Raw genomic sequence first — 12,609 nt, 5'->3', positions numbered from 1 at the left:
GACAGTGCAATGTTGAGTCAGTTTAGCATGACATAAGCACTGGGAAAGCAAAAATGAGAGTAGAAGTTTTTTATAGGCCTAATGACTCTGATGAGTGCAATAAACAATTATACAGAGAAATAGAATGGGCCAGTAAATCAGAGAATGAGGGATTTTAACTTCCCAAATATAGACTGGAACTTGTGGGTTGGTCCCTCACACACTAGCAAGTCTTTTGTGGATTTATTGGATGATTGTTTTCTACAGCAGCATATTAGAGAGGGAGTAACACTCTTGATCTGATTATCAGCAGTGATTATTCATGCATTAATAATTTACAGATAAAGGAACCACTAGGTAGTAGTGATCACAGCGTACTGATGTGGGATTTACATAAAGGTGTAACTACCATCAGGGGTAAAGGGAAGGGTTTTTACTTTTGTAAAGGCTACTACAGTAGTCTCAGAGATTTTTTAGGTTCTATACAGTGGGACCAACTGATGATGTTACCAACAGCAAATTCTAAATGGGAAGAATTCAAGGAAGTAATCTCGGAAGCTACTAGGCTTTTTGTTCCAACTAAGAAATACTGCTCTAGGTTCAGGCCCAAATGGATGTCAGATGAACTAATAAGAATTGTGGCAGAGAAGGAAAATGCATGGGATGCACATAAATTGTCAGGCGACACAGAAGTCTATGGTAGATACAAGCTAGTCTGTAATCAAATCACAAAGGAGATTAGGCAAGCGAAGGCAGATTATGAAAATTTTTGGCAAAGGATGCAAAGAAAACAGCAAAGACTTCTTTACTTATATAAACTCTAAAAGGTAGGGGATGAATCAGATTGGTCCACTTTATATCAATGGTTTGACTGTAGATAATCATTCTCAGATAACTGCCGAACTAAATGAGTATTTTGCATCTACATTCACACATGAGGAGTTATTCAAGGAGAGGGCCAGGTGTTTATCAAACTCTAACAGGGAGTTAAAAATGATTTTGTAATAACAGAGCAAAGTGGAGGAGAAATTGCTGAAGTTAAACATAAGAAGGCACCTGGGGTGGATGGTATCTATCTAGTTATATTAAAGGAGACAGAAAAGGAAGTAAGCAAACCCTTAGCCATAATTATGAGAGCATCCTTGGACTCGGGGAAAGTCCCCACAGACTGGAGATGTGCAAATGTATCTGCAATTCACAAAGGAAGGGGATCAAAGGGTGACACAAGTAATTGCAGCCCTGTTAGTTTGACTTCTGTTCCAGGGAAAATAATGGAGTCACTGGTTAAAGAAGCATTGCAGGATCATTTAGACAAGACTGCAGCAGTAATTCAGACACAGCATGGGTTTGTCAAGGGGAAGTCTTTCTGACCAATTTAATTGGATCCTATGATGTGGTCACAAAGAAACTGGATGCAAAAAATAATTTTGATATCATATACTTGGATTCAGGGAAAGCTTTTATTACTGTTGCATATGGAAGACTACTGTACAAATTTAAGTATTATGGCATTAAGGGCAAGTTGCTACAATGGATAAAAGGATGGTTGAGTGGGAGAAGACAGAGAGTTATTAGCGGTGCCGTTCGGTGTTGGGCCCATTGTTTTGTATATTTATCAATGATATTGATGAAGGTATATCAAGCTTAATGTCAAAGTTTGCAGATGATACATAGGTTGGCAGGGTTGTTAATAACAGTAATGAGAGTATGCTGCAGGGTAGAAAAAAGAAAAAGTTGGATAGATGGGCTGAGAAGTGGCATCTGAAGTTTTTAATATTGACAAATGCAAAGTACTGCATATGGGTAGCAGTAACCCCAGAGACGTGCAAAATATGTGGGGTTACACTCGGGGTAGTGGAGAATGAAAGAGACCTTGGGGTAATTGTGCAGTCAGATATGAAGTTTTCTGAGTAGTGCAAACGGGCTGCCAGAGTAGGTCAATGTGGTCTTGTCAGTGATATACAGGAATTTTGTGAGCAGGGGTAAGGAGGTGATTATCCCCTTGTATAAGGCAGTGGTCAGGCCACATCTTGAGTACTGCATACAAGTCTGGAGGCCTCATTTTAGCAAGGATGTAGAGTTGCTAGAACGAGTACACAGAAGGGCAACAAGACTGGTGAAGGGAACAAAATTGAGCTCTTATGAAGAAAGGCTTAAGTTCTGGAAATTGCAGCTTCTGGAGACTAGGCACCTTCAAGGTGATCTGATTGAGGTGTATAAGGCCTTGAATGGATTGAGCATGCTTAATGCCGAGGGGATTCTTCCTCTTGCTCAGATTACAAACCTGAGGGGGCATAGAGCCAAACTGAGGAAAGACAGTTGTTGAATAGATGTGCAGAAGCTTGCCTTTAGCGAGCAAGTAGTTGATTGTTGGAAAAAACTTCCATCTATTGTTGTGGAAGTTGATAGCTTAAATATATTCAAGTCAGAGCTAGACAAAAATTTGGAATGAATGGATAAATGAAATGGGAAGGGGTTTTTTTTTTTTTTTTTTTTTTTGCTAATGCTGTATAAGCTTGCTTTCTTGCATCATGTGCCTCTACTAATGCTAATGATGCAAGAGAAAGGAAGTTTATATAGTATCAGCAAAAAAAAAAACAAGTACTCCCACATCATGTCCTTCCCCTCCAATATAATTTGTCTAGTTCTTCCTTGAATTTAGGTGCCTCCGTAGCCAGGTGGGAAGGAGCACCAGTGTGTAGCACACGCTTCTTGATTAGACCGGGGTTCGAGCCCGTCACCACCAAATACGGAGGATGCGGAAAGGTCAGGGAATGACCACCGCACATCCCCGGAGCAATATGGCCTTAGTTGCTAATGCTCCTAAAAACCAAATAACAACATAACAATCCTTGAATTTATTCAAACTGACAACTAACAGATAGAAGTTTGTTCCAGCAATGAATCAGCCACCAGCCAAAGGCAAGCCTCCATAATCTATACTGCAACCATCCTTCCTCAATTTGAATTTATGCTACACAGATTCTGCTGCTGTTAGCAAAAAAAAAAAAAAGATATGGTTACAGTGGGCTCAAGAATGACAGCAGAAGTATGGAAAAATGTTGCCTTGTCTGACAAATCCTGGTTTCTGCTATTTCATGGTAATGCAAGAACCAGAATATGGCAAAAATAGCATGAGTACATTGATTCATTCTGCCAGATGTTAAAAATGCAGGCTGCTGATTTGCAATATAATGGCGTGGGGAGCAGTTTTTATGTGCAAATTGAATTCCTTGATAACGGTGGAGCAACATTTGGGTGAGCCAGATTATCTAGAAATTTTTTTGACCAGGTGCACTCTGTCTTAACTGCAGTGTGTCCATATGTGAATAGGTTCTACCTGAAGACAAAAGAAGGAATCGGAAAAACTTCATCAAGACAGTACCTACTTAATAAAAATCTAGAAATGAAACTGGCAGACCAGGCAGTTTTTAGGAAAAAATAAAAAGATAAATAAATAAAAAATAAAATGTAGTAATGATAATTAAAATTGAGACGTACCAAGCAAGAAAGTTTAACAAAAGATACTTTACCACATGACATATTTAATTAGTTTATTGAAAAGATAGATTGGCACAGTTAATCCCTAAACATCAAGATGGAAATAGAGAATAGGTGAAAATGGCCTTTCTTGGGTGGACTCTTGGAAAGAAAACCAAACCTAATTACTTACAAAGATCCATTCAACTAAGGTAGGGAGGGATTCTGATGGTATACATCTTGAGTGCTCTCAACGCTGAATTCTGATGGGATCCTTCCACTTGTTCAGATTACGAACCTAAGGGGGCATAAATTCAAATTAAGAAAGGACAGATGTAGAATAGATGTGCGGAAATTTGCCTTTAGCCAGCGGGTGGTTAATTGTGGGAACAAACTTCCATCTGTCGTTGTGGAAGTTGATAGGTTGAATAAATTTAAGGAGGAACTGGACAGGCATTTGGAGGGAATGGTGTGATTTTTTTTTTTTTTTTTTTTTGGCTGATGCTGCATAAGCTCATACACTTGCTTTCTTGCATCACATGCCACTACTACTACTACTACTACTACTACTACATCTGTCAAAGCCAATCTCTACAAGATGAATTCACATACATTGAGAATACAGCCATCAGGAACAGTTTTCATCAGAACCAATTATCTAATAGAAGAAACCCAAGGAAGTTCAGTAGTAACCAAAATAAAGCCACCACATCAGAAACTTGCATAACTATCCCTTTCATTACAGGGATTAGTGAGCAGATTGCAAAATAGGCAAGGCAGCTGGGGATGTCAACATATTTCTTTTGAGCCAAGAGAAAGATTATGACAGACACAAAGCAGAACCCATTAATCACTGTTATGCTCCATCTACCACATGGAGTATAACTGTGGAAGTGTGTGTGTGTGGAGGGGTTCGTGTAGAGGGCCTTCAGAAAGAATTCAGGAGATTCCAAGGATGCGCAGTTTGGGAGAGTGGATAAATAAGATCCAGCCTTCTACTCTCTCTCTCTCCAGAGTTTATTCTTGAGATTTTAACTAATGTTTCTGTGCTCTCCAGTGACCAGACTTACCACAGGAACTTTAAAAGAAGCATTCTTTATCAAATGCTATAGGGACACTTTCATCAACAGAAACCAATCTTCCATGAAATGCATGACATCTTAAAATGAAGTCACTAACCCAGAAGAACTTTCTGCTGGGTTAGTGACTTTGTTAGATCAGCAGGTTCTCAGCCATAAATGTAAACATAGAAACAGATCCAGAAAGCCTCTTTAAACCAGTTAATTTCAGTTGAGATTATTATCTTGTATCCCTGGTTTGTATAATCAATGGTGTTTATCTGGAATTTTAACTAATTTTCTCAAGTTGTTCAGTGTCATTGCTCTCTCAACAGTTCTAAACTTAAATTGTTATGTCACCTGTTTACTACTAGATTTTTATTCTGTATTCCAGTGGTTAGTGAGTATTGCAGTGACATCATCCTCTGTCTTCTCTTGTTTCCACTAATCAGTTCTCTTGTCAGTGTTATGTGGTTTCCAGAGTGCATAATCTTTCCTGCCATTTGATTAACTAGAGTTCTTTAGTGCAGTACAGTTTTGTCTCTGTAATGAAATGAAATGCATGTAGTAAGTACATGCATTTCGTTTCATATATTAGTTAATTGTCCTTGCAAAGTTCTTAATAATTTCATGCCATGTAACCCATACTATAGATTACTAACAATATTTAGTATCGTTTCTATAAAATTTATCTAAACAAGTTTCATATCATTGTAGTTCCAGTTTCTTAATTAAACCTTTGTGTCTTATGTATCTCTTTTAAGTTCAAATAGAATTTTCACAAGTGTCACATATACTAGAATTGTATCTATACATTAGATATCTAAACATCCTGTCGAGTAAAGTAGATTAAGATGTTTAGTGAAGTAGTGACAAGTCAGAATTTTTAATTTTAAATCCTAATTCTGTAATGTTCAATCAAAAAAATAAAATCACTTTAATTTAGCTACAAATGAAGTTTGCGTGATACAGTGTCAACTTCTCTTTGTACATAATTTTATGGAACTCAAAATCCAATCCAGGCGCGAAGATGGATTTCAACATAGGAATTCAAAGCAAATTTCATTTAGTTATTTAAAGTGTGTGTGTGTGTGTGTGTGTGTGTGTGTGTGAGAGAGAGAGAGAGAGAGAGAGAGAGAGAGAGAGAGAGAGAGAGAGAGAGAGAGTTTATAAAATAAAGAACTCCTTATGGGTTTGTTTTTTTTTTTTTTTACAGTTGGGAATGCTTTCTTTGCCAGATCATTGGATTAAAGAATTTTTTCTTGCCCACACATATTTAGAACTGCAACTGAATGAACAAGCCCTGGATATATATACTAAATTACAAGATATTGGATTTTCTTCAAGCACATATATTATGGCACAGATGGCTATTGCATATCATAATATGAGAGGTAAAAATATAAATATTATTGAAATTATCCTTTAGTTACATTGATTGCTTTGAATAAAAAAAAAAAATTCATATCTAAAAGCATTTACATTATGTATATACAAGTGGTGATCAAAAAGTTCTGAGGAAAGAATATAAAAGACATAGGTACAGAATTCTCTGTGGTTTTTTTTTTTTTTTAAGTTTATTTATCCCGAAGTTCAATACACTTATGTGTTAATCTGCTCTGCAAAGAGTTTAATAATTGAAAATACAGTAGAACGTTAGTTATTCGGAATAATTTGAAAGGTTGATCTTTCTTCTTTTTTTTATTAATAGTAATACAGTAAACTCCGGTTATAGTGGTCACGTTTGCAAATTGAATTTTGATTATAATAAGCGAAAGATCAAGTTTACTACCTGTTTATAACAGATTGTTCAAACAAAAAGCCCAATAAACCAAAAACTGCAAATTGTTTTTATTGTTTTATGGTTGTCACCTCTAGAATTCTATGTGACCTTCAGAAATGTGCTTTAGAATAATATCACAGAGACTACTGTTTTCTCAGAAACCATGAGTGAATGTCAGATTAGTTTAGCTTCAGATTCAGTAAGAATAATATCCGCCCAAAACTGTGCGATTTATTATTTTTCTCAATTTTTAACAGTAAAATATAGTGTATAAGAGGGCATTCTGGTCGTGGAGGAGAACAGTCAGTGGATTTTTTGCTGCTGTAAAGGGATACATTATTTTTAATTTTTACCATATTCTTCTTTAATTAACCCCTTCCCGAATGAAAATGTGCCATAATGGATCATCTTTTTTTATTTTACAGATTAAAAGTATGCATCATGCGAGTACTCATTGTACAGTTTTTTTGTATTTTTTATAATTTTTTTAGTAGAAAATACATGGGAGTAATTAACCCAATTGGGTTATCCCGTGTTATCTCATGTATGCCAAAAAGTGTGCAAATTATAGATTTTTTTAATAAATTAGTGCTTGAGCTAAAAGAAAGGAACAGGAAAACACTTGTCACTACTCATTATATAAATAAATTTAAAAAATCAAGTGAAATGCAGAAGCAGTAACCTCCCACCACAAGCAATAATCATGAACCAACTACATTCTGACGCACAGCCGCCGCAAATGGATAGGTGAGGTTCAAGAGAGTGCCGAAATATTTTTCGATATAGTTTTCTAATTGATTAACGCTTATCAGTATTCAGCATTTAGGACAGCAAATTTTATTTTGCTTACTGGCGGCACATAGGAACATGCACTACTGTTCTGACGTTGCAGTACAATAAGTAAATATAAGTAAAATGAAAGCCAGTCATCTGCTGCCAGGCATAAGAAAAACCCGAGAAATATCAGGATTTATCTGGCTAATGCAAAGTGAGCCAAATAAATGTCCAAGAAAATATGTTTCACTCCTAAATTTGGAGGCATTATTGTTTGCTTCAGGTATTATTGTATCTCGAGATATTTCGTGTAGTTCCAAATAACTTTTAAAACTAAAAACCAGATATCTCGGGATCATCTATGAAGGGATTAACATAGTACATTGTGTTTTACAGAGATATTAAATAGGTTTAGAAGCATTCATTAGCTTCTTATTTCGAATTTAACCAGTGATTTTTGGAAGTTACAACTCCCAGTGTTGGCGGCAATATTGTTGAACTAGCCACCATATTGTAGTCAATAAGAAGTAGCATAACGTATATATATCTTGAACTGATAGCGTCAAGTATAAAGTAAAACTTGATAGCATAATACGAAGCACTGTATTAGGAATCTGTTAGCTTATTATAGTATTATCAGTTAATCAAAATATTATTAATCTTATTAAATCTCATTGTTAATTAAATTGTATTTAAACATAAATCATGACCTAGACTAGAGCTGCCAAACAAAGATCACAGACGAGCAAGACTGCACTGCTTCTGTTAGAATGGCCTGGAAAGCAAGGTAATGGAGATTTCCAGGACTGCTGGGAGTCATAGTGGAACAAGTAAATACATGGGCTGTGTTAGGGCAACTAAGAGTAGGAACAGGTGCATGTACACCAATGCTAGGAGTATAGTTAATAAATTTGATGAGCGTGAAGTGCTAGTCAAGACATCAAAGGCAGATATTGTTGGGATATCAGAGACGTGGAGTCACACAGACATAAGCAGTGCAGAATTGGAATATGGGGAGTATCATGTGTACAGAAAGAATAGACAGGACAGGAAGGGAGGAGAGGTTATGCTGTTAGTTAACAAACATATAAAATTTCAGGAAGTGCATCCAACTGATGTTGGTGGACAATGCAATGTTGAGTCTGTTTAGTGTTACATAAGCACTGGGAAAAGAAAAATGAGAGTAGGTATGTGTTATAGGCCTAATGAATCTGATGACTATAATGAGTATAATTGTGCAGAGAAATAGAGTGGGCCAGTAAATCAGAATGTCTTATAATAGGGGATTTTAACTTTCCAGATATTGACTGGAACTTGTGGGTTAGTCACTCGCACACTATCAGGACTTTTGTGGATTTATTAGATGACTGTTTACTACAGCAACATGTTCAAGAGGCAACCAGAGGGAGTAATACTCTTGATCTGATTATCAGCAGTGATTATTCATGCATTAAGAATTTGCAGATAAAAGAACTACTGGGTGACAGTGATCACAATGTACTGATGTGGGAAGATGTAACTACCATCAAGGCTAAAGGGAAGGGTTTTTGCTTTTGTAAAGGCTACTACAGTGGGATCAACTGATGATGTTACTAACGTTGAATTCTAAATGGGAAGCCTTGACAAGGACTTAATTTTGGAGACTACTAGGCTTTTCATTCCAGCTAAGAATACTGTTCAAGGTTTAGGCCTAAATGGATGTCAGATGAATTAATGAGGCTCGTGGCAGAGAAGAAAAATGTATGGGATGCATATAAAGTATCAGGTGACACAGAAGCCTATGGTAGATATAAACTAGTCTGTAATCAAGTCACAAAGGAGGGTTAGGCAGACGAAGACAGATTACGAGAAATCTTTGGCAAAGGATGCAAAGAAAAACAGCAAAGAGTTCTTTACTTATGTAAACTTTAGAAGGAAAGGGATGAATCGGATTGGACCACTTAACATAGATGGCTTGACTATTGATGATCATGCTCAGGTAGCTGATAAATTGAATGAGTATTTTGCATGTACATTCACACATGACAAGTTATTCAATGAGGGGAATGCCAGAAGTTTATAAAACTCTAACAGGGAGCTAAATGATTTTGTAATAACTGAAAGCAAAGTGGAGGAGAGATTATCGAAGTTAAACATAAAAGAGGCACCTGGGGTGGACGGAATCTACCCAGTTATATTAAAGGGAACAGCAAAGGAATTAAGCAAACCCTTAGCCATAATTATGATGAGAGCTTCCTTGGACTCAGGGGAGATCCCCTTGGACTGGAAGGGGCAAATGTATCACCAATTCACAAAGGGTGACACAAGTAACTATAGACCTGTTAGTTTAACTTGTGTTTCAGGGAATATAATGGAATCGCTGGTTAAAGAAGCATTGCAGGATCATCTGGACAAGACTGTAGTAATAGTTAAGACACAGCATGGGTTTGTTAAAGGGAGGTCTTGTCTGACCAATATCATTGGATAATATGATGTCATCACAAAGGAACTGAATGTCAAAAATAATTTTGATATCATATACTTGTATTTCAGAAAAGCTTTTGATACTATTGCAAATGGAAGACTGCTGTACAAATTGGAGAGGTATGGCATTAAGGAAAGTTTCTGCAATGGATAAAGGGATGGCTGAGTGGGAGATGGCAGAGACTGGTAATCAATGGGCACTGCTCTTTGTGGACAAATCTTATTAGTGGAGTTCCCCAGTGTTGGGCCCATTGTTGTTTTGTATATTTATCAATGATATCGATGAAGGTATATCAGATTTAATGTTAAAGTTTGCAGATGATACAAAGGTTGGCAGGGTTATTAATGACAGTATGCTACTCCATCTAGAGCTAGATAAGTTGGGCAAATGTGCTGAGAAGTGGCAACTGAAGTTTAACATTGACAAATGCAAAGTACTGCACATGGTTAGCAATAACCCAAGAGAAACGTACCAACTGTGTGGTACTACACTCAGGGAAGTGGAAAGTGAAAAAGACCTGGGGGTAATTGTGCAGTCAAATATGAAGTTCACTGAACCGTGCAGACGGGCTGCCAGGGCAGGTCATGGAGTCTTGTCAATGATATATAGGAATTTTGCTAACAAGCACAGGGAAGTGATTATCCCATTATGCAAGGCAATGGTCAGGCCACACGTAGAGTACTCCTAAAATGAGGCCTCCAGACCTGTACATAGTACAGGTCTGGAGGCTAGAATGAGTACAAAGAAGGGCAATAAGATTGGTGAAGGGAAGAAAGGGGTGCTCTTACCAAGAAAGGCTTAAGTTCTGCAAATTGTAGCACCTCAATCAGATCACCTGCAAGGTGATCTGATTGAGGTGTATAAGGCCTTGAATGGTTTGAGCAAGCTGAATGCTGATGGGATTCTTCCTCTTGCTCAGATTAAGAACCTGAGAGGACACAGTTTCAAATAGAGATAAGACAGTTGTAGAATAGATGTGCAGAAATTTGCCTTTAGCCAGCAGGTAGTTGATTGATGGAAGAGACTTCCATGCTTTGTTGTGTGGAAGTTGATAGCCTAAATAAATTTAAGGCTGAGCTGGACAGGCATTTGGAACAAATGAAGTAGTGAAATGGGAGGGTTTTTTTTTTTTTTTTTTTTTTTTGGCTGATGCTGCATAAGCTTGCTTTCTTGCATCGTATGCCTATACTAATGCTAACTGTGAACAAAAAGAAAACACACAGTTTTAACATTGCAACAAACAACGGAAATTATTAATAGAATTAGAAAAGGTGAAAATTTAGGAAATCTCTCCAAAGAGTTTAATGTAGGGACTTCAATAATTTACGACATCAAGAAAAATTCCAATGCTATAACAGAATTTGTGTTGACTACGGATAGTGAAGGAGGATCTAGCAGGGAAATGACGATGTCGAAACCTGAAAATGCCGCTTTAGACAGTGCACTCACTTTATTTATTTTTTTGTTTTCTTCAGAGCGATGTTTTTGTGAACCAGTGTCTGGCCCAATGTTGCATGAAAAAGCATTGGATTTTAATCAAAAATTAATAGGTAATGAAGGTTTTAAGATAAGCACAGGTTAACTGAAAAACTTTAAACTGAGACATCATATACATTAACTAGATATTGAAGGTGAGACACTTTCTGCAGACGAATTGGCAGCGTCATCCTTTAAAAGTAAGGTTGTTTCATTTATAGCAAATTAAGAGAAAGAAAATGTTTATAATGTTGATGAGAAGGGCTTATTATGGAAAGCATTACAGAGAAAAACCCTAGCCACTAAGTGGCTAGGATTGTGCCAGAGGTGCTTTTGATGACTCCACCCTCTGGTGTTTGTCATGAATGGAAAGATTTCTGGGAACCCAAATTGTACAATCTTTTGGATATTCCCAAATGCCTCATGTATTATTGTTAAAATGCTTCCATGGAAAATATTAAGTATTTTTCGAGTTCAGACAATTTAATTTTTCTTTTCTAAAATTGTATCTTCAATGATGCCAATTGTTTTGCTTCAGATGATAAACCAGACCTTGTATCATCCTCAACTGATTCCCATTCTCTTATGAACTCTGCTAACCACCTTTCAACAGTAACATAACTGGGTGATGTTTCTGCCCTCTTTGGTCAGAAAATTGATTATTGAACAGTGCTTGATTTGCAGGATATTCATTCTTCTTTCGCCTACCAAAATGAAAAATTAATTTTTAGAAACTGCATAGAACACTGACTTATAATTTTTTTTTTCCATGTTATTTTATAAGATATTAAACTTTCAAAATAACCTACACTATAATTTATTAATTCATTTTATATACCCTGTTCTCAGAACATTTTTACCAACCCTCTTATATAATTCATAAACCTAATTGGCTTCATTTAAATGTTGATAATTTACTGTAATCATTTTGCGTTAATCTTTTATTTGTTTTAATTTCTGGAGAGTATCATCCGGAAGCATTCTACGTATCATATTGAAGTAAACTTCTCTTATTCTTCTACAAATATTGATGTCAACATAGAACATATTGAGTACCATAGCTCTATTATATACTATTACATCTAAAATATGTCAAATGCTGCTCAAAAGGAAAACAGGTATGCACGGGCCTCCAATAATTAGATATCAAACTGAGGCAGTCAAATATGTACAGACTGACAAATACCTGAGAATAATTCTAGATGAAAAATTAAATTTTCTTTCACATGAAGGAATAAAACTATATGGCCATGCTAACTAAAGTTGCCAGAAAAAATTGGGACCTTAAAAGGTAGAGCACTAAAAACCTATTATGACAGTGTTTTCCTACCCATTATGACCTATGCTGCAGCAGCATGTGTAGACCAGAGTAAAAAAAGACAGCCATACAAAAGCAGCTATTACAGGTGCAAAGAGCAATGTTGCTGGCCATCTCCAGAACCTTCAGGACAGTCTCAACCCTGCCCCTTTTGTTCATAATCGGAAAACTGCCATTGGATTTGGAGGTACAGTATAAAGGCCTTGTGTTTGCCATTCACAGGACAACTCCAACCACAAATGATAGCATCACAGTATATGTAACTGCACCACCAAAA

At 36.6% G+C, this 12,609-nt stretch overlaps 1 protein-coding gene across 2 annotated transcripts in view; it reads left to right on the top strand.

The window, feature by feature from the left end:
• The window catches only part of Cdc23 (cell division cycle protein 23), a 268,183-nt gene that overhangs the window by 97,687 nt on the left and 157,887 nt on the right, over positions 1 to 12,609 (top strand). For both annotated transcript variants that reach the window (XM_090385187.1, XM_090385186.1), the window contains exon 7: positions 5,734 to 5,911. In XM_090385187.1, the coding sequence (XP_090241313.1) occupies positions 5,734 to 5,911 (178 nt within the window). The remainder of the gene's footprint in view (positions 1 to 5,733; positions 5,912 to 12,609) is intronic.

This window comes from Mastigoproctus giganteus, chromosome 11, assembly GCF_048544385.1.
Source record: "Mastigoproctus giganteus isolate SK-2022 chromosome 11, ASM4854438v1, whole genome shotgun sequence".
NCBI lineage: Eukaryota > Metazoa > Arthropoda > Arachnida > Uropygi > Thelyphonidae > Mastigoproctus > Mastigoproctus giganteus.
Note: the sequence above shows the minus strand (reverse complement) of the source record. Positions and strands in the feature narration are given on the sequence as shown.